Source organism: Oryzias melastigma, linkage group LG6 (genome assembly GCF_002922805.2).
Source record: "Oryzias melastigma strain HK-1 linkage group LG6, ASM292280v2, whole genome shotgun sequence".
Taxonomy (NCBI): domain Eukaryota; kingdom Metazoa; phylum Chordata; class Actinopteri; order Beloniformes; family Adrianichthyidae; genus Oryzias; species Oryzias melastigma.
In genome coordinates this window covers 30,075,497-30,097,336 of record NC_050517.1, presented here as the reverse complement: position 1 = coordinate 30,097,336, position 21,840 = coordinate 30,075,497, and the positions used below count along the sequence as shown (strand labels likewise).

General features: G+C 41.5%; 3 protein-coding genes across 6 annotated transcripts in view; 1 reads left to right on the top strand and 2 right to left on the bottom strand.

The window, feature by feature from the left end:
• Positions 1-2,549, bottom strand: part of LOC112152811 (C-C motif chemokine 4 homolog) — a 20,345-nt gene extending 17,796 nt beyond the window's left edge. Inside the window, exons 1-3 of one of the 2 annotated variants that reach the window (XM_024282608.2) lie at positions 1,816-2,549; positions 1,612-1,738; positions 781-1,049 (exon numbers count right to left, since the gene is read on the bottom strand). In XM_024282608.2, the coding sequence (XP_024138376.1) occupies positions 953-1,049; positions 1,612-1,738; positions 1,816-1,873 (282 nt within the window). In that variant the 5' untranslated portion in view covers positions 1,874-2,549 and the 3' untranslated portion in view covers positions 781-952. Of the gene's footprint in view, positions 1-780; positions 1,050-1,611; positions 1,739-1,815 lie in introns of those variants that run through there. The other variant, XM_036212530.1, reaches the window with a different exon arrangement.
• Positions 2,550-9,398: 6,849 nt separating this feature from the next.
• Positions 9,399-20,114, top strand: znf276 (zinc finger protein 276). The gene is made up of 12 exons (XM_024282596.2): positions 9,399-9,564; positions 10,174-10,454; positions 11,785-12,097; positions 12,172-12,218; positions 12,293-12,697; positions 14,242-14,323; positions 15,331-15,414; positions 15,806-15,925; positions 16,738-16,813; positions 18,556-18,673; positions 18,758-18,857; positions 19,118-20,114. Exons 2-12 carry the CDS (start codon positions 10,238-10,240, stop codon positions 19,392-19,394), a joined length of 1,839 nt encoding a protein of 612 aa, XP_024138364.1. The 5' UTR covers positions 9,399-9,564; positions 10,174-10,237; the 3' UTR covers positions 19,395-20,114.
• LOC112152799 (FA complementation group A) overlaps positions 14,290-21,840 on the bottom strand; it is a 27,352-nt gene continuing 19,801 nt past the window's right edge. For 2 of the 3 annotated variants that reach the window (XM_024282592.2, XM_024282593.2), the window contains exons 38-42: positions 21,151-21,244; positions 20,996-21,071; positions 20,508-20,646; positions 20,333-20,431; positions 19,991-20,265 (exon numbers count right to left, since the gene is read on the bottom strand). In XM_024282592.2, coding sequence (XP_024138360.1) covers positions 20,173-20,265; positions 20,333-20,431; positions 20,508-20,646; positions 20,996-21,071; positions 21,151-21,244 — 501 coding nt within the window. In that variant the 3' untranslated portion in view covers positions 19,991-20,172. Of the gene's footprint in view, positions 14,421-19,990; positions 20,266-20,332; positions 20,432-20,507; positions 20,647-20,995; positions 21,072-21,150; positions 21,245-21,840 lie in introns of those variants that run through there. The other variant, XR_002920394.2, reaches the window with a different exon arrangement.

The following is a 21,840-nucleotide window of genomic DNA, read 5'->3' as shown; positions in this document are numbered from 1 at the left end:
CATTACAGGCTTTGGTGGAGTAAAGTTCTGGTGCCACTGACACAGGGGGTTTTGTCAACCTGTCGACTACATTAAATAAGGCCCGAGCATTATGGGAGTTTTTGATAATAATGTCAGAAAAATAGGACTTTCTTGCATTGCTCAGTTGTAAATTATATAAGTGAAGTTTCTCTTTATAGATGTTATAATCTACCTGTAGTTTAGATTTTCTCCATCTGCGTTCAGATTTCCAACATTCTCTTTTTTGTAACTAAATGTTGGAGAATATCAGCTTTAGTTCAGGGATCAAAAAAATAATTACTTACTAACATTATAGTTTTCCATCTATAACTAGATCTAAATGGTTCAATTTATTATTTTTCCATTGGATTACAACAGCACTAATTAATCATAAAAATGCAGTTTTCGATTTTTGAATTCTGTTTTGGCACAAACAAACAAGATTTCAAGGATTAGAGACGACGCCTTTTTTAAAGTTTAGTGTGGAATAATTTACCTGATAAAAAGAGTTTTTAAATGACTTGACCTGTTTTTACACTTTTTACAGAATAAAAGTATTATATGAAACAATCTTTTTGTATTTTTCTCTCATTGTTTATTATCTTTCACAGAGACGTTTCTGTCATTTATCTTTCTAAGATTAGCAGCAGATAAATCTACTGGATCTTCAAAAAGGTTGAAGTCAATGATCAGAACGTCAAAGAAGAAAAAAGAAAACTTAATTAATTTCAGGAAACAGCAAATATTTGAGTGTAGAAAACTGAAGCAGAGCAGCATGAATGAATGTCATCGTTATACAAACTTTATTACATCTCTGTGCAGTTTGCACCTTAAAAAACAGAACACATAAAATAAGTACAAAATGAGTACAAAGTATGAGCAAAGAAGGCTACAAGAGTTCCTCATTTCAGAACAGAATACGTTGGTTTGTAACAGAACATTCTGCCGTATTTCAGCCGCTTCCTTCAGAGTTTTTCTGGTTGAAGATCTTCTTAGCCCACGGAGAGTCGTCGTTGAAGCAGATCTGTCTTCCTTTGACCGTAGAGACTCTAAAACAACATAAAAACATTTTGTTTATTAAACATTATTCTGTTAAATTTATGGGAATTTAAGAAGAAGAAGAAGATACTTTTATTACAGACTCAGGGTCCGTTTGTCACAAAGACTCAACAAATAAAATACCTAAAAGCAATAAAATAAATGTACATATATAATAAAAAATGTAAAACTCAAATACATAAAAAGAGACACTATATGTGTCATAAGAATTATAATCTCAAAGAAAGATTTTGATCAAACAGAAAATTCTCCTAAGTGACAGAAAAATGTTACATAGTTATAATTTATTCAATAAGATTTATGAAAACACTTTATATAAGACGCACATATAAAGAGTTATTTAATCACATTAACTAATAATCATCTTTTCCGGTCATATAGGTTTTGTTTTGTTTCATCTTTAGGACTTTGTAAACAGAAACTTTCCTGTTATTTACTGTACAGATAAAATACTAATAAATGATTTCAAACTATTCAGAATGACCCCAACGACCTCACATGAACAGAAGAGGATTTCTACGTCATTACACGTATTTATGTGCATCAACTTACATGAACGCCCGATGTTTACAACCAGGATGAGTTTGGATTATTCCCGCCACTCTCGCTGCTGGAACTGTCACTGTGCTGAACTTAAAGCAGCACTGTTCAGGACCTGTGCTCTGATGGACTGCAGCAGCTTCAGGAGAACCACAGAAATGAGTCTCATTCAGTGACAGATCGACAGCGAGGATGCAGAGCGTCCCGAGGACTTACGCATGGAGCTGCAGCAGCAGACAAACAGCAGCAGCAGAGCGACGCTCAGAGTCTTCATGGCGATTCAGGACCAGGACCTTCTTCTGACTCGGGTCTTGATGTTCTGGAGTCTCAGCTCTGCTGCTGCTTTTATACCAGCTCTGATGCAGAACTAAAGTGACCACGGCGTCACATTTTCCTGGTATAATTAAACGCCGTGGGCAGAAAGCCACAACACCTCCGTATCTCTTTCATTCAGAGAAATGCTGCGATGGTTTCCAGCAGCAGTCACAGTGAAGGGAGGAAGAGTCTTCTTCACCTCCGAACCGTTCCCTCCATTCACAGACGCGACGGCCAGAACGCCAAACGTGGTTAGAAAGGAACCAAACCTCCAATTTCAGCTAAACATGAAACTTTCTTCTGTTTGCTGCTTTCAGTTTATTTATGAAAACAGATTTTTCTTTTACTTTCTTATAAATGTATTTGTGCAGTAATGACTAATAACACTGACGAGGTCCAAGAGCTGATGGAGACACACCACACTCTGGTTCAGAAGAACTAAACAACCGCTGAGTAGGAGCTGAAAACAGTCCTGGGGGAAAGATTTATAGAAGAAAACCTCGACTACAAAGGAAAGTGATGTGAATGCTGATCCTCACCGTAAATAAAGGATCAGTTCAGACAGAAACTTCACCTCGAACCGGATCCGGCCCTCCAGGTGATTCTATCCGGCCCTAAAGACCATTTTACTGTTATTAATGACCCGATGTTATCTTGAGCTCATTTCTAACTTTTGACAAAATATATTTTTATGTAGAGTAAAATATTAAAGTTATTTAAGGTTTAAGTTGATTTATTCTGGAATAATATTCCTGCCTTTTTATTATTCAGAATTATGTTAAAAGGTTACAGTTTTAAAGATTGAAAAATTTATATTCTGTCAGTTTTTTGGACTATTCTGGTGTTTACTGAGATTATTTAGGCTATTTTGAAGTTTAGCTGATATTTCAGCTACATGCTAGCTGTTTTAGCTAACCAGAGTTGTTTTTTGTTTTTTTTTTTAGCTTTTTAAGCTAATTTAGAATGTAGCTAATATTTGAGCTAACTTTCAGTTTCAGCATCTTCAGCTATCACTATCAGCGAACATTTCAGTGTGGGCCCCTATGGTTCACCTTTGGGCTGAATGCTGGGCCCAGGTGGGTTTGTCTGTGGGTTCCATGGTTAGCGAGCGCCGCTGTCCAGCGAGTCCGACTACTGAGTCCCCACTCAAGCCAGTGTGGGTAATCACAGGTGAGGCCACCATGGAACCAGAGGACAAACCCACCTGGACCCAGGAGTTCAGCCCAAAGGTGAACCATAGGGGGCCCACAGTGAAATGTTCGCTGGATATCATCTTCAGCGTCAAATTCAGCTTCCAGCATTCACACTAGTATTATCACAGGTAATACTATATATCTTGTTCATAATTATGTTAAAAGTTAAGTTTTAAAATTGTAGTTTTAGAGTGTTTAATAAATGTTTATCCTGTTTGACCTTTGACCTCAGGTGTGTTTTGGCCTCTTGTGAGATTGAGTTTGAGACGCCCTGCTGTAGATTAATGTAACCAATCAGAATGCAGCATTCACCCGGTCTATAAACTCAGTTAATATTAATATCACAGCTTCCTACATTTACCCAAAGTTAGTTTGTTTTTATTCATCTGCTTATAATTAATCTAATTAATATTTAAATGTAAATTTTATTTATTTGAAAGGTTTTTGAATTCTCTTCTGATACATTTCAACAATACTTAAGCATCAGAGACAACCGCACATCGTTAGAAGTTTAGTTTGTAATAATCCGTCTGAACAAAGATTTAAAGAAAAGAGTTGTATCTTTGTATCTTAAATGCATAAAGAATTATACATTATATGAAAACAAAAGTAAAACTCAGAAGAACTTCAGGAAACAGATATTATGTGTCTGAAGGAGAAAGACGCAGAGATCTGAGCATCAAAGTCGTCATGAAAGTATGAGCAACAATAGATGTTTACCAAGTTACATTTCCTCTTTTAAAAGGTGAGAACACAGTTACTCTGCTAGAAGAAAAGAATACTTTGGTTTATAACAGAATATTCTGAGACCTTTCAGCCGCTTCCTTCAGAGTTTTCCTGGTTGAAGGTCTCCTGCCCACAGAAGGTCGTCTCTGAAGCAGATCTCTCTGTTTTCACCTCTGAAAAAAGACAAATAAGAACTTTTTTACAGAATGAAGTTAATTTTCTAGACAGAAAAATGAAAGAATGACCATATCTTTGCTTTATGATTTATTCATTAGGATTTAGGTAAAAACATGAATATAAAGAAATACTTCTTTCACAAGAGCCAATCATCATCCTCTAAATCAGAGTTCAGGTTTTTGTGTCGTCTTTAGGATTTTGTAAAGAAATCCACTTCCTGTTTTGTGATAAGACTCTGATGATCATAAATGATTTCAAACCCCAGTGATCTCATGAACGGAGTTGATTTATCGTCCACAGACTCACATGAAGGTCTGATGTGTGCAGCAGGAACTGGTTCTGGTTCTGAGCTCCCCGTGTCTGCTGGTACTGGTGTCTGGCTGAAGTTGAAGCAGCTTTGTTGAGGAGTCGAGCTGCAGCCAGTCCAGCAGCTCCAGGAGAAGGTCCTGAAGGTTGGTACCGTAGAGCGTCCTGAGGACTTACGCTGCAGCAGAGTGACGCTCAGGGTCTTCATGTGGATTCAGGACCAGGAACTTCTTCTGACTCGGGTCTTGATGTTCTGGAGTCTCAGCTCTCCTGCTGGTCTTTATAGCAGCTCTGAGGCAGAACCAACACCGTCATGAATCCACATTTCTCTTGTGAAATTAAACCTTCACTGAACTTTGTGGGCAGAAAGAAGTCACCAACAAGATTTCAAGGCAGCATAAAATGATCAAATGTTTGGTTTATAAAATGTTTTAAACCTAAAAAAATACAGACTAAATCATTAAAGCATTAAAAACTAACTTTCAGTTCACTTTTAATATAAAAATAATAACATTTTATGAAAGAAATCAAGTGAACATCATTAGATGAAGTAAAATCAATACATTATAGATTGTAATCAACACATTTCAGTGATCATTACTGCATATTACAGAACATAAAACTCATTGATTACATTTGAAAATCTTTGATTATTTCATCACATTCAAGTTCAGACATTTGGAATTCTTCAACCACCAGTTGATCTTTAACTCGTCTGATCTTCATAGATTAGAGTTTCTTTATACGTTTTCTTGAATGTATAAATGCTTGAACATTGTTTGAGATCATTACTTAACTTGTTCCAGAGTTTAGTTCCACACAGAAACACAGAAACTTTTCTTTGTGGTTCTTATCAATCCGACCTTGAAGTTCCTGCATCCTCTCAGTTTGTTCCTCCTTCATTTCTAAGAACTGTTTCTGGATATTTATGGGAATGTTTTCCCACAAGGTCATACAGTCTTAAGATTCTGGATTGATCAAATAAATTGTTAGTGTGATCAAGATAACCGTCTTTATGTCTAATTCTGATGGCTCGTTTCTGAAGCATAAAGAGAGGATGTAGTGAACTCTTAGAATTATTACCCCAAACTTCTATACAGTCGGTGAAATATGGTAATCTTGAGGAGCAGTACAATAAATATCTACAGCTGTATTCTAATATATATTTAGATTTAAAAACCTGCTCTCTGAGCACCAGCCCCTTCCAACCCACATGATGTCACAAACGGAGAACCGGTTCACCAGTGAGACGCGGTTCTCCTGAGTCCTGGACGGCGGTCTGAAGCCTCCGCCAGAGCGCACACCGTGACAAAGCTCCCTCCCCCGCTCGCAGACATGAAGCTTGGAGTCCGGCCGCTGTGGTCAGAGACGGTTCGCTCAGGTGGAGCAGCTGATCGGTCCTGTCGGCGCCACAAAGCCTCATCTGGAGCGCCACGACCGGCAGGAACTGTTTACAAGCACCACGGATCAACAATCAGCATCCACCTGACTCCATCGGAGGACAGCTGGATCCGGATGAGTCTGATCGGGTCAGAGTATAACGGTTGGCGTGTTTACATGGCACGGTTTCATTCTGACGCGGCGTTTATTCCGATTGTGTTCATGTAAACACAGCTGTTGACGGCGTCTCCGCCGGGTCTAACGGGTGTTTGTCATCGTTCGACGGCGGACTCCTTTAAGATCATTGAGTTCGAACTCAGATTGAGTTTGGTTAGTTTAAAGGGGGCGGAGCTAGCGTTTACAGCCCTAAGATGTTCTCTTGAAGACTCACTCCAATGAAAACAGTGAATCAAATCTTTGTGATTCAGTAACAGACAAATAAAAAAAGATTCTATTGATGACAGAAAAATACGCTGGGCGGGGCCAAAGCTCTCTGCCCCGCCCCATTCTGCTCATGAACAAATAGGTCCATGAACGTCTTCGTGTTCCTCGTCTGGATCTAAACCGTACAGCTGGATAGCTGCACTATTGCTGTCATTTTGTTGCAGCGCTCTGCAGAAACTATGTTGTAGAAAACGACACTTTTCGTGATTGTAGCTCAAAATAGCCTCATCCTAATTAAAATCCCGCTGGGAACGTATCGGAGCGGGACCGTCACATCCATTCAAAATAGTGATTGTTACTCTCCAGGTCTGAATTCTTTTAAAAAGTTCTGATTACAACAGATCAATCTGAATAAAAACTTCAGTGATGAAGTGAAAATCAAATTTCTCATCAAATATTTTCCACTTTTGCTCTAATATCTCTACAGAGAAGACGAACGAACAGGAAGTCTTTCTTCTCTGAATCTGAAGTGTTACCCTCTTCCTCCTTCAGTGGACTCGTTTCTCAGACGACTCGAGCGTGTGTGGTGGAGACTCGATTAAATCTTTTCGACATGCTTATAATGGTAACCCACAGTGCAGAGGTGTTAGGAGAACAGTCACGCACTATTTTAGCGGCATCACTTCCTGACCATCGTCTGCTGCCACCGAGCAGAACTGTTTCAGTCATTTGACTTTGTCAAACTTTCAAATATCTTAATATTCAGTGTCAACCAGAAGGGAAAGTTTCAAAGCTGAGGGGGTTTCATCCCAACGATGAGTCAGCCCTCAGAGGAGGTTTTGGTTCTGTACCTGGAGGTGGAACGTGTCAGTGGAACCTCCTCCAGGTTCTCCAGCAGGTCTGGTGTCCGTCCATCTTCAGCTGCGTCACAGTTATTCCAACTTTGGCTCTGCTTGGAGGTGAAGAGAGCATAAAACTAATTCCATCATCAGAGAGGGTCAAGTGGAGGCAAATGATTTACTGTGGGAAGAAGAAGACGAAAACATGAACAGACGTTTACAGAAATAAAATAAAGAGCAGGAAGGGTATTCGTGTTTGAATGATTCCTGTATAGGACCATAAGGCCTCGCATGTGAGGTCCTGTTCCATCAGTCCAAACCCACAGAATCCCTTTTGGGTTCACTAGGTAGCTGGAGCCTATCCCAGCTGCTGCTGAGTGAAGGTGGGGTACACCCTGGGCGTGTCGCCCGTCTGATCCGGGCCGCACAATCACAGTCACACCTAAAGAACTCGCAGAACCTCTGATGGAAGTTGTGAGAGGAAACCAGAGAAGAGAAGACCTGAGCGTGCACGAGGACAGGACCAGAGCATGCACGAGGACAAGACCTGAGCGTGCACGAGGAGAAGACCTGAGCGTGCACGAGGACAAGACCTGAGCGTGCACGAGAACAAGACCTGAGCGTGCACGAGAACAAGACCTGAGCATGCACGAGGAGAAGACCTGAGCGTGAAAGTTGACAACACCTGAGCGTGCACGAGAACAGGACCAGAGCATGCACGAGAACAAGACCTGAGCATGCACGAGGAGAAGACCTGAGCATGCACGAGGACAAGACATGAGCGTGCACAAGGAAAAGACCTAAGCGTGCACGAGGAAAAGACATGAGCGTGCACGAGAAGAAGACCTGAGCGTGCACGAGGAGAAGACCTGAGCGTGCACGTTGACAACACCTGAGCGTGCACGAGGACAAGACCTGAGCGTGCACGAGGAGTAGACGTAAGCGTGCACGAGGACAAGACCTGAGCGTGCACGAGGAGAAGACCTGAGCGTGCACGAGGAGAAGACCTGAGCGTGCACGAGGACAAGACCTGAGCGTGCACGAGGAGAAGACCTGAGCGTGCACGAGGACAAGACCTGAGCGTGCACGAGGACAACACCTGAGCGTGCACGAGGAGAACATGCAAACTGCTGCTCTGGAGGACACCGTTGGGATTTGAACCAAGACCATCACTGTAACCACTGTGCAGCCAGAGTGCGAGCCGCTCCACCCCTGAGCAGTAATAACGTGTAATATTCAGTATCACTACAGTCTCATCTGATCCTCCTGGTTCCTGAGGGTCGACTCCATCATCGTGTTGACGCTCCAGCAGAAGTCCTGCATCAGTTCTGATGTCAAACCGTTCCTTTCATCTGTTTCTGCATCATCGTCTGAACCGCTGCAGAAACACAGATACATCCCTGATGCTGCTTCACAAAGACACACGACTATTTACTCTTTATTCTATCCTCATAAAAAAGTTTATCATTTCATTTTGTTGAAGTGTAATCATTTATTTATCAGGAACGTCACGAGACGATAAGATTTAATTGTAATAAAAATGAAATCAACAAATCTAAAATTAATAAAAATCATTTGGAAATAAGAAAAATCAATTCAGTGTTCTTGATGAGGACTTTAAAATAAGTGACGGACAGACTAGAAAAACAAAAATGTTCGTCTGTTTAAAAGGTTTAAAAAATACTGTAAATACAAATGAAGAATATTGTAAAAACACCAAGTAATAATAAAAAAACATAAGTCTTATGATAGTCGAAAAGGAAAGCTATGAAAGTAGTTTTTACTATTTCTCAAAGTAATCACCAATACAATGTAGATTTTTCTTTGTGGATCTTACCGTTTGAACTAATAACTGATTCTCTTCTCACTGCTTTAGCAGCAATAAATTGAAACGTTTTTGACAAACTTGACGCTTCATGGATCCATCCTATCATGTACTGTAGGTATAAGTGCAAATATGTCTATAACGGCAACATTTGCATGAGTATGTTGATGTGTAAATACAAATTGTAATTGCATGAATATTGTTTTTATTTATTTATTTAGAGAGACAGTCCACATCAGTAGCATTGCTGCATGAGCCAGAATTACCCCAAAAACTGTTTTTCATCTGTAGAAAAAACATAAACTAAATACACCAGTAAAAAATATTAACATACATTAAGAATACATGTTAGAAAATCATTATAACAATAATAAAATGCAAACAGTGAGAAACATTAAAACTAATATAAAAGACACAAAGGTGGCATAGAATGGACATGGAGGGGCAGGAAATTAATAGAATTCAATGTAGACAGGTTTGTCGTTTGTATACAAATCACAAAAATAACCACATTAAAATCAATGTTAAAATCAAAATCTACGTTAAGATGTAATATTTTTGTTTGCCTTCTTTATTTTCTCCTTTTTGCCTAAATAAATACATAAAATTCCAGACGGCACCACAGAATTAATGACATTTATATCAGGTTGGTCCTCCTGGTCGCTAGGTGGCGCCGTTTGTTGCACATTTCCGGTTGTCCGTCAGATTGCTCTTCCGGGGTACAATGTTTACAAACGAGCTGCGGCAGAATTTGAGTATTTTGTGAGACTGGATAAAACGCGACATGCTGATGGTGGTATAGGACTTGTGCACCTTTAAGGTGAGCTTTGTCTGCATGAGTCTGCATGCAGCTTCACGGAGTTTGAGTGTAGAAACCTGTCAGAGCATGCTGGGTAATGAGGCTAACCGAGCTTGGCTAACGTGATGTTTTTGTTCGCTAACGAGGTTTTATTAAAAACTGACCCGACACGTTTTTAGGAGCCTGTTTCTAAAAGTGTTGATTAGCAGCAACGATAGTTTTTACAAACACAATTCAATCTGAGAATTAATTATCTATGTTTAAATGTAATGTTTGTCTTTATTATGCTCAATGTACACGTTAAGAACCAAACTATTACAGTTGTGTTTCTTTGTTTGAGTAATTTGTTATAAAAATTTTAAATTGAAAAAAACAAAACAAAAAAAAAACTTTTAATTCTGTAATCTTATAGAGCCCTGGTCAGTATTGACAACATTTGCTCTCTTGATTTCTCTTACAAACAACTTAAAAATGTGTCATAGAATCTTTCTTTAAATGTAATTATAATATTTACTATGAACAGAAACATGTTTATTCTTGCAGATACTATATTAGTAATCTTAAGTGTGCTAAGCCTTGTAGCATAATTAAGAATGTTACATGAATAATGTGTGGGTTTCGGTTTTACAGCGACTGAAGCAGCAGAATCTCCGTCTCAAGATCAGCTGCTGACGGTCCAGCTGTAAATAAAGGCATGAAGAAGAAAAGCAGAAACTCCAGATCTACAGAGACGTCGTGGCTGCAGAAGACGGGAGACACAAACCAGAAGAGGAGGCCTAACAGAGGGAGACCCAGAAAAGGTCAAACTGCCGCCGCAGACGGGCCCGAAACGGATCCGACCGCCAGCACAGACCCCAGCGTGGCGGCTGATGAGGCACAGAAACATGCAGAGAGCGTGTGCAGATCCACAGGTGAGGCTGAGGAGCCGCTTTGGGGAGGAAGATTTACTCTGTCAGCTGGATGTAGCAGAGAAGGGACTCCATTTAACAACGATAGAGCCTCCTGAAGGCACTAAATGTTAATATCTGTTCATACGTTTTAACAAAACAGTTCAGTTTGTAGAAACTACGGTGGCCCTGAAGTACAAATCACATCAACAAAACACTCCATGCAAAAACAGAGCAAAGATCAGACAGACAATTAAAAAAGAGAAAAACGAAACAAAAGTCATTTCCAGAAATGGAACAAAAAGTTGTATATTTATCTTATGGAATATCACTGACCGACTGATTAGGTTTGAGCTCAGCAGACGATGGAAAGCAGCAGCAGGTTGATCGTTGATCATCACACTGTAGCAGAAGCTTAAAGAAAAATCTTCTGTCTGAAGATATTAACATCAGACATAACTTCCTGCTGAAAAAGGAAATTAACGTCGTCGTCCAATCAGTGACATCCCATAATACCTAGTTTTTCTGGTTTCTTATTTCCTTTCAATTTTATCATGTCACTCGATATCTGGAAAAAACATTGTTTTCCAAAATGTTTTGTATTTTGAAATAACATTTTAGGTTCTGGAATTTTGTTTGGTTTTGCGTTTTTAATTGTGGTGATTTTAGAGAGCCAGTCTGATGAAAATGTTTTTACAGGTTCTTGTGGTATTTTCCTGATGGAGGACGTATATGAAGGAAGTTAAGCTCAAAATTGGATTTCTAGGATTTTTTTTTATTCTAATGGTTTTGGTTCAGGAGCAGATGAAAAAGGACATTTGAAAAGATCTTATTGTGACGTAGTAAACATGCTGGGCGGGGCCTCAAGCTTTCTGCTCCGCCCCATTCTGATGAATCCAAATGTAGACGACTAGATCCATGAAGGTCTTCCTGGTCTGAGCTGATGTTCGGCTGGAGAGCTCTGGTATCGCTCGCCATTTTTGTTGCTCCGGTAACATTAGCTGGAGGTGTGAGGGGCTGTAAGCTAGAGGTAGAACATGTAAACCAAGAGCTCTCAGCTGTGGGTGATGGGAATGGAGTTAGATTGCTTCTAATGAGCTGCTGCCGCTCTACAGCAACTATGTCCTAGAAAATGACAGAGTTTGCCTGAAAACGACCTCATCATAATTAAAATATTTCTGGAGATGTTTTGAAACGGATCTAAAGATGATCAGAGTGGGACTTCATATTGACTGATGTGCACTTCAGGGCCACCGTAGTTAACTCGTTTAGGCTTCTACCAAATGTTGTCCAGGTTACCAGGAGCGCTCCAGAAGAGTCTGTTTCCAGGTGTGACTAACCCGTTTGTCCACAGGTCGACTGTCTGCGGCGGTCTGCCGGCTCTGCCACGGGAAGTTCTCCTCTCGCAGTCTGCGACACGCCTTCCACAAACTCCCTCAGGATCCGCCGGACACGGCCGGCGAGGCGGACGCCGCCGCCCAGTCGGCCCTCCTGTTCCACTCAGACTTCCAGCGCCTGGTCGGGGTGCGCTTGGACCGCGACCCTCGCCTGTCAGAGTTCATCTGCAAAAAATGCCACGCCAAGTTCTACAAGTGCCACAGCATCCTGATCCGGTTCCTGCAGAGAGTGAACCTCCCTGCAGTCGGGAAGGAGAACCTGAGAGTCCAGTGAGTCAGAGCAGAGTTTACCCGTCTGTTTCTACACCGTGCCGACCTTTATGACCTTTCTGCGTGTTATTCAGGAAGAATGCAAAGTGTCCCGAGTCGTCGCTGAACTGCAGCTCAGAACGTAAAGGAAATCCTTCCTCTCTCTTTGACTCACACTGATGAACCTTCATCACTCAGACTGGTTTCCTCTTCCAGCACCGGCCTTCACCTCAGACCCAAAGTGCCTCCACAGCCTGGTGTCCTGGGCGCACCGCCACGGAGAGGCCTGCCGCTTCTGCCCCCACCTGCAGGAGGTGCTGGAGGGCCGGTGCTGGGGGTCCGTCCAGGCTGTGTGGGGCTGCGAGGATGGCCACAGATACACCATGGACACCCGCTACAGCACTCCTCCTCGCCGGGGACGCACCGGCGGCCTCGAGGGCGGAGCTCCGGGGAGTGGTGACGGAGAGGTGTCGGAGGAGAACGAGGAGGAGGAAAAACAACCTTCTGGGGCGGGAAGGACGGCATCAGGAGACGTGAGCTCTCAGATCCACAGCGGTCTGAACGCAGCTACGGAGCAGAATCAGAACCCGGCTCAGGATGAGTGGACCGGCCGCAGCCAAGGTGAGACCAGGTCCTCGGACCAGCAGCTAATGCTAATGCTAATGCTAATGATGGTCTGATGCAGGACGGGCATGTCTGAGACTATAGAATAGAGTAAAGTAGAATAGAATCGAGTAGAATATAGTAGATTTGAATAGAGCAGAACAAAGTAGAATAGAATAGAATCTTTTTAATCCCAAAGGAAATCCAAAAGCATCCAGCTGCTGGCATTCATAACAACACTAGCACATTCAAAATAAACAATAAAACCATAAACATTCAAAGATTAAAATCATTGAATTAATAAACAATAAAAAGATAATAAATTGAAACTCAATCAGGTTTTCTTTCCCTGTTTCCCTGAACTATGAAGAGAAAATTCTCATTCGATTTGTGTGTAATTCTGCATTCTGTGCATCACTGGATGTACTTGCAATTGTGTATTCACAAGTACAAAAATGACAAAATACAAAAAAATGCAATTTACACAGTTCTTAAAACTACAACAGCTTAAAGCTAACTACACACATCTTTAAAATGATGCAGAAACCTCTTGGTACACAAAACCACATTTACACACAATGAGACTCTGTCCACGATTCATCTGTAAATGATGCGTTTAAATGCTGTGAGAATGCTGGTCGTCAGAGTTTGTCTATCAGCTGCTTTGAACTTGTGAAGATTATCTGATTAAAACTTGACATGTTCTCACTTTCTCAAACAGATATTCTCGATAATCAATAGAACGGTCTAATTGCTAATTTAGTTTTTTTTTTTTTGTAAAGCTTGAATTAAGATTTAAGTGGAGCAAACAAATATCTGTAGAATGTTTCGGCTATGAAGGACGTAGGAATATGAACACAAGTTAGAGATTTAAGCTCCAGACATTAAACATAATAAAGTGTTCAGTTCATCAGAATGTTTCTGCCTCATCTCTGGGTGTTGGTTTAAAAATAAAATAATCCTCCATCCTAATCGTGCGTCACTGGAGCCTTTCTCAGCTGAAGAGGACGGATTCACATTACTGAGTTACATCATAACTTACTGCATTATTTTAGGCATTTATCTCTTTCTGGATGTTCAAATCTACAATTCCAAAACGTACAATTTCCCAGAAGTCTCTGGTGAATACAGACCACAATGCATTGCATTTGAAATAATTGTCATTTTTACAAAAGTAACTTCATTTGTTTTTAATAAGTCATAGACATGTTCATCTTTTCATTTTAACATCGACTCATATTTAAAGTTTAGTTTTAAAAAGTAGTGACCATTAATCTGTTTAATATTTGTTTGAACTGGAACAAAAGACATTAAAGAACATTTCTGCTTTAGCTGGGAAGCTAAAATAAGATGAACAAAGATTCAAAATTCATCTGGAGCTCCAAGGGTCTGAATTCCATTAAAGAGGAATAGAAAGTCCTGCAGTTTAGGTTCTAGATTCTGAGAGGAGACTAACAAAGTGCTAAAGACCTTTTTTCCTGACACAAATATTCGTCTGACTTCGTTCTGAAGCGTCGCTCAGAGTCAGGACTTAGATGGTTGTGGTCTGTTCTCCGTGACAGACGCTGCAGGTCTCGAGGAGAGGACGTCTCCAGCACCGGCCCAGATGGAGGACCAGAACGCTGACAGTGATCTGTCTGACAGGTGAGGAATCACCTTCACTTAGGTTCTCCAGTTAGTGTCTAAATCAGCAGAACAATATTCCTGCTCCGGAACATGTGTAGAAGCTCCTGAAGTGAATCTGTGGGTCAGATCAGGATCTGCTTCAAATGAATACGTTCAAGTTGTTCATCTGAAATATTGAAAACTGTTTATACTCCAAAGCTAACATTGTACATTTGAAAAAAAATGTTGAAAATTTGAGGGAAAAAAATTGTTAATTTGAAGAAATACTGGGGCTGCACGGTGGCGCAGTGGTTAGCACTCTCGCCTCACAGCGAGAAGGCCCCGGTTCGACTCCCGGCTGGGACCTTTCTGTGTGGAGTTTGCATGTTCTCCCCGTGCATGCGTGGGTTTTCACCGGGGACTCCGGCTTCCTCCCACCGTCCAAAAACATGCTTCATAGGTTCATTGGTGACTCTAAATTGTCCCTAGGTGTGAATGTGAGAGTGAATGTGTGTGTGATTGAGGCCCTGAGACAGACTGGAGACCTGTCCAGGGTGTACCCCGCCTTCGCCCTTCAGTAGCCGGGATAGGCTCCGGCACCCCGCGACCCCGAAAGGCACAAAGCGGTCAAGAAAATGGATGGATGGATGAAGAAATACTGAAAAGTTGAAATACAGAAACTCTAAACCTAAAACAGTTTAAATGAAAACACATTATTTGTTTTTAAACTTTGTTTAAGGACAGTTTTTACATTTCTCTCCTTTCATTATTTATTCAAACTTAATATATATATTCAAATGTACATTTTTTATTGTAAATGTTAAATATATTTCAATTGTTTTAAAATGTTCTTTTCCCTCCAATGTTTAACCTGATTTCTTTAAGCCGATCCTGATGTGACTCCAACTGAAAATATGAATCATGTTTTCTGAAGACGTCTCAAAGCTTCATATCCCGACACAGTTGATGTGTAGTCTCGGATAAATGATGGTAGATCTTCAGCTTTAGCATGAACGTGTTCTCAGAGCGATTCGGTTTGTGTTCAGGCTGGTCTCAGAGGAAGAGCTGGAAGAAGGTCCAAAGGGAAGCCTGTCAGACGAGGAGATGTTCGAACCCTTCGCTGAAAAGAGGCGAGTCCGAAACGACTTTACAGACCTGAGCGGGAAACGCTGGAAGAACTGGAGGATTTAATGTGGACCAGAGGAGAGCAAAGAGGAGAACAGGAAGTCTTCATCTTGAGATGCGTTTCACTCGTAGCTAAAGAGAACGTACAGATGAAGAAGTTTCAGCTCACATCAGTAGTGACTGAAGCAAGAATATGAAGGGTAGAAATAAATGTATTTTTATTCTATTTAGAATATAAATCCTAAACCATCATCAGCACAGACAGAATGTGGCTGTCGTCTGAAAGAACAGCAGTCTGTTTTAGACGGACCTCTCTAAATGGGTTTCTCGTTTTGATGATGAGTGGAAGCTGCTTCCGCTCTCATCTTGAAGTGACACTGACATGCTTTCCTCCAGAACTCGTCGAATAAACGGACCCGACAAAACAAGACGAAGCCTCAAATCTACAGAGGAGCCGAAAGTCAGGAAGAAACCTGGACCCAAACCGGGCTGGAAGAACAAGTTCAAACCTAAAGGGTGAGCAAAGACTACACGGAGCATCTGCTGCACCGCTGTGAGGTTCTGGAGCATTTAGCTGGAGGTCGGACCAGAACCGGACCTGCTCTCAAGTCCCCAAACGTTTTCAGGCCACGCCCCGGTCTGTATGAGGCCGAAGGAGCCGTCTGATTTAAAAAATCTTCCAGTTATCTTAACTTTTGAGGGTAAAGTTTATCTTCATCCTCTGTCAAATATCGGATTTAAACTTTATTTGTACAAACTGTTAAAATGTGGTTTGGATTTTAATCCAGAACCGTCAAAGAGAAGCTAAAAAATACAAACAAAACGGCCACTAAAACTGATATTTTCTTGTACAACTTTATCAGGAACATCCTCGTTAACATTAGACAGCCGGTCGGCATTATTATAGAAACAACAGTAAATCCGTATCTGGAGTAAAGACTCCTGGTTTTGTCTGTTAAATGCAGCTGTCTTTTATTTTGAAGTCTTCTATTTCCTGCCAACAGAAACTTGTAAAGGATGTTTGTTTTTTGTTAACTTTGATAGTTTGAATTTAGCGAGCGATGCAGCCGCTTTGAGAAAGTAGTGAAAGTATTTTTAACTCGAGCGACTTGACATCCATCACGAATGAGTCGGGTGTGGTGGAGAGAATCCAGAAGTTTTCCAAAATAAAACTTCCTTCAGAATCAGATTAGAAATAAAACAGAAAACTGTAGATGTTTGTGTTTTCTGCAGCCCAGTCGACCTTCTGTTCCACGACGGTTCTGCAGCTCGGGGTTAGAGACTCCTGTGTGTCTTCAGTAAACCTACATCCTTTGTATGTCTTTCAGAGAGGAGCTTCCCAACATCTACAAGTGTCCGTATCAGGGCTGTACTGCCGTCTACAGAGCACCGGATGGGCTGAAGGTCAGGAATGACTGAAAACTGCAGACCCTACGTTATTTCTGCTGCATGAGACAGAATGAAGGTGAAGGGGAGAAGATCCATCACAAATAAAAAATAGGGTCGGGAATCGATGAAAGAAAATTAATCACAAATCTGGAAACAATTCATCGCGAGTAATCAACATTATTATTACTTTTTTGTCACTGTATTTGGCAGCCACTTATTATCTGCCAATAATCATTATATGACATCACACACAATTTGACATTTAGAACATTTATTTTTAATCCTTTGGAACTTTTGATCTAAAACTCAGTTTTTGTCTATATTTGAATTTACAACCTGCTGCTAATTTGACATCATTTTAATCAGCATAAAATGTGACATTTCCTTTATTTGGTCATTTTTCCACGTTGTATTCACACACTAGACATCAAATTATGCAAAAATGGAATTAATTTTGCTGTAGAAACCCCAAAATGTTTAACAAACTGTTTTTACGACATAGAATGCAAGTTTTAGTCATAATTTTATAAAAACAAGAATACAGTTTGTCAACAAACTAATCAACATATTTTTTAATTAAAATATTAAAGAAATCCAGGCTAAAGTCACACCAGGGAGCCCAAAAAAACAATTTCTCTTTTTCTGGAATTCTGTTTTTCTTTTTCCTTTTTTTCTCATAAACTTTCTTTATTAAGCTTGTGATAAATAATAAAACAACTTTTTTGGGAGAAGTTGCTCCCAAACACCGTTGGGCTCCGCCCCCCATAGCAGGTGAGGTGTTACTCTGCACCGCAGCCTTCAGACAGACGTTTATTCTCTGCCTTATTTATGAAAATAAAAGATCGCTTTTGTCCAAAACTACAAATAAATCCCATATAATCTCTTTAATGTAATGAAATATCAATCACAGAATGTAAAAAAAGGTTTAAGTTTATTTTAGACGGTTTTACTACGCTGATCTCACAGCTGCACGGCAGGATAATAAATATCAACGAATTAGTTATGTTTTATTAATCAACATTCACGGCCCTACTAAAAAACAAATTCCGTGAGCATTTCTTTGTTGGTGTAAGCTGGAAGGTAAGCCGTACTGCTGCGGCCGTGGTGCAGTGGTAGGGCGGTCGACTCCTGATCAGAAGTGAGCGGGTTCGATTCCCGCCTTGCCCCCCCATGTGTCCATGTGTCCTTGGGCGAGACACTGAACCCCAAATTCCCTCTGGTGGGAGGTTGGCGCCAGTGTTCGGCAGCGGAGCCACCACCAGTGTGTGAATGTGACTGAAGCGTGTGACGGAGGGTAGAAAGCGTTATACAAGAATACGCCGTTTACCATTTGCCATGTTATGACACTAAACAAAGAGACATAAAACAGATCAAATCTCTGCATCTCAGTGCAGGAAAGAGAGAGACGGAAGCTTCAGTAAATTCTGGATTAACTTATTATCACCAGAAATCAAAACTTGTTTTCTGGTGATGATGAGATCGTGGATCTTGTTATCATGAAAAAACGGTCAAATAAAAAAAAGTTCAGCTTCCGCCGTCTCTTCAGTTTCTGCATTAGAAGAATCTAAACATTCAGTTTGTTCCTCTGATCAGCAGAAGAGCTAAAAACAGACCAACCATCCTGTGGTATGTGAGGAGAGAAGGGGTGGAGCTTCAATAATCAATAACATGATGATGAAATGTCATTTCCTTCAAGTGTGCTGTTCAGTTTAGAGGCTTTCTGCACTGCAGTCCAACCGCTCTGGTTCTGTTTCTAGAAGCACATCAAAGAGCATCACGAGGAGATGAGGGAGAGGCCGTGCCCCCATCCCGGCTGCAACAAAGTCTTCATGATCGACCGCTACCTGCAGAGGCACATGAAGCTCATCCACACAGGTGAGGGTGTGATGGTTCTGCCCTCCCGTAGCCTCACAGCCGCTCACATAGTCAGCCTCTTTCTGCTTTCATGTCTGCTTCCAGAGGAGAGGAACTACATCTGTGACCAATGCGGTCAGACCTTCAAGCAGCGGAAGCACCTGTCTGTCCACCAGATGAGGCATTCAGGAGCAAAGCCACTCCAGTAAATTACTACATTTTGACTGGAAAACTGAGTTTTAGGCCTTAGATTCCAACGGGTTAAACAGAGCGTCTAAAACTGCACTTAAAACAAAGAATCTGTGAGACTGCAAAAGATAACCGTGTTGTAGCGAGGGAACACTTTATGTCTACACCAGCTGTGATTATCTCTGAGTACCTGTCATCTCGGTCTTATTTCATTGGCTGCTGGAGTGTTTAACGGTTCATTTGATTGAGAACTTCCAACCATTGATCTCCTTCCAGATGTGAGGTGTGCGGTTTCCAGTGTCGCCAGCGAGCGTCCTTAAAATACCACATGACCAAGCACAAAGCGGAGGCGGACCTGGAGTTCGAGTGCCTGATGTGCCAGAAGCGCTTCGAGAAAGCACACAACCTGAACGTGCACATGTCCATGGTTCACCCGCTGACCCAGGCCGACGGCCCGAGGGGCGGAGCCCCGCAGCCGTACGCAGACCCGCACGCAGACCTGCACACCATCACGCTGACCGGAGAGCTGGTCCAGCAGGACGGGGACAGATGACAGCAGAGGGCCACAGAGGCTGTGAGGCAGCGAGCGGCCCGGCTCGCCGTCTGGCTCCTCCCACTTACAACAGTAAAGGTCAAACATGAACACGCGCTTCCTTCATCCATGACTTTAGAATCCAGACTTCATCCCAGATTTGATCTGTGGAAACAGTTTCTGACCAACTGCCAGAAACAGCAGAAGAATCTTGAACATTTGAAGAAACAGAAGAAGAAGCTGGAAAAACGAGCGACTGAAGACTTCACTTCATGTTTTTGTGTTTAAAGACGGATACGACAGCACCTCGACAACATCCAGAGAGCCGGCCGTTCGGTCAGATTTACTCTGAACTTGGATCAGAGCAGAAAGGAAGTGAAGTGTTTGTTTAGGGTTCAGACGTGTTCAGACCTCCGTCAGTCTGAACACAGACAGACGGTCGGCTCCAGAAAACATTTCAGTGTCTCTGAACACAAACTGCTTCATCTGTTGGAATGTCCTGTTATGTTGAGTTCTCACGTTACTGATGGATGCACTTTCATGCAGTACCAGCTGTACCTGAATGCAGATTCCTGTGTTCCAAGCTGAGAACATGCAGTTTCATTTGAAGACGTCTGTTTTAAGTTATTACTCTTTAAAGAGTTTATTTTAGAATGTAGCAATGGAAGGGCTTCACATGAACATGTGTGCAAACAAATGTGCACTGTCTAAAGAATGAAATAAAATGTACAGTTTTTGTTACATTTGTCAGAGAAGTGTCTTTGAGTTTGGATGTACGTCACGGCTGGAGCTCTGCAGGTCACAGGAAGTCCATCTCGGGGCTGTGGGGGTCCAGCTGCATGGAGAGGGCTGCAGCCAGCTCTGGATCCAGGTCTGCACAGCGGGACTCCAGCTGGACCCACAGACACGTGCATCAGTCAAAGGGAGCGGGGCTCAACATGTGGATGCAGGTCAGATACCTGTCTGAGGCGGGAGGAGGACAGGTGAGCTGGAGGTGTTTGAGGAATCCGACTCAGGAGGAACTGCTTGGTGAGGCTCAGAATGTGGGAAGACTCCACCTGAAGGTAGAAAATAAATAAAAGTTGAAGAGGTTTCCGTCTGCATGCATGAACGGATGCAGCACAAACAATCCACCTGCTGCTTGGCGGCTGTGGGAGTCTGTCCGTCCAGGTAGAGCTGCAGCGCAGAGATGTAGCAGAGGACGGCGGTCTGGAGGAAGCCTGGACACGGCGCGGCGCTCTGAAGCAGAGCGGCGTTTTCCTGAAACATCAAACTGAGACAAACCGGTTCAAACGTGTCTCACAAAACAGTTTTTAGCTCAGCGTTTGTAAAAGCTCATAAAATGATCAGTTCACCTAAAGTCAAATGTATTTCAGAGGGAAGCCTGTGACTTTGTTATTCATTATTCTGCATCTACAGACAGAATTATTTAAGTGGAATATGTTCAACTGTCCAGGAAAATAGAATAAAAAAAACTGAAAAGAAAACTGAAAAATCAGCTTCATAGTTTAAAGAGAAGAAAGTACGACTAGACTAAACACTCCCCACATAAGTAGTTTTAATCAAACTTTCAAACTGTATTATTACCAAATGTAACCAGAAGGTAAAAGAAGTCTAGATACCTGCAGAAAGCCCAGGGGAACAACCGCACCACCCTGTCGGACGTCACTAAGGTCACGGAAGGATAAATGCTGGGTTCTGAAAGGAGGAGTTCTAACATCAGATCAGACGGAGCGTTAGAGCTGCTGCGTGACGGCGTGACGCTGCAGGTTCATACCGTCTGGCGTGAAGACGAGCAGCCAGTCAGCAGAGGTCACCAACACGCTCACCAGCTCGGAGCAGAAGACTCGGGCTCTCTCTGGACTCTCCTCCTACAAGAGAGGACAACAACGTTCCACTCATCACATTTCTCCATTTCTATCATCAGTTATTTTTTTAGGAAGTTTGACACTGAATTTGATGAATTCTGAACATTAAAATACATTTAAAATAAACTAAAATGTCACAATACTTCTTCTTTGAAATTGGTCACCAGTTTGAGATCAAACCTTTAGCTCAATAAATGAACATTAATGGAGGTTTCCTGTTTAAAGTCTGAGATCTCACCGAGCTTTTAGCTTGATTTCTTCATTTACTTTAATGAAAATGTCAGTAATTTATCTTCTTTCAGGTTCTCTGAAGATGATTCTGTTTTAGGTCCTTAAGTTATAAAACTAGAAATGTATTTTATTTTTCTCATAATCATCTTTTCTCCAAGTTTGCCTAAAGCAGGAGTGTCAAACTCAATCTCACAGGGGCCAAAATCCAAAACACACGAACAGGATAAACATTTATTTAAAACTAAAACTACATTTTTAAAGCTGTAAAAATGTATTTATTTAACATTATGAATAAAAACAGTCAGGAATATTAATCCAAAATAAATCAACTTAAACCTTGAATAACTTTCAATATTTTATTCTCCATA

Coding starts and splice junctions, on each gene's coding strand:
- znf276 (XM_024282596.2), top strand. CDS start 10,238: ATGAAGAAGAAAAGCAGAAACTCCAGATCTACAGAGACGTCGTGGCTG. Junction 14,324..15,330: donor GACAGTGATCTGTCTGACAG/GTGAGGAATCAC, acceptor GTTTGTGTTCAG/GCTGGTCTCAGAGGAAGAGC. Junction 18,674..18,757: donor CATGAAGCTCATCCACACAG/GTGAGGGTGTGA, acceptor GTCTGCTTCCAG/AGGAGAGGAACTACATCTGT.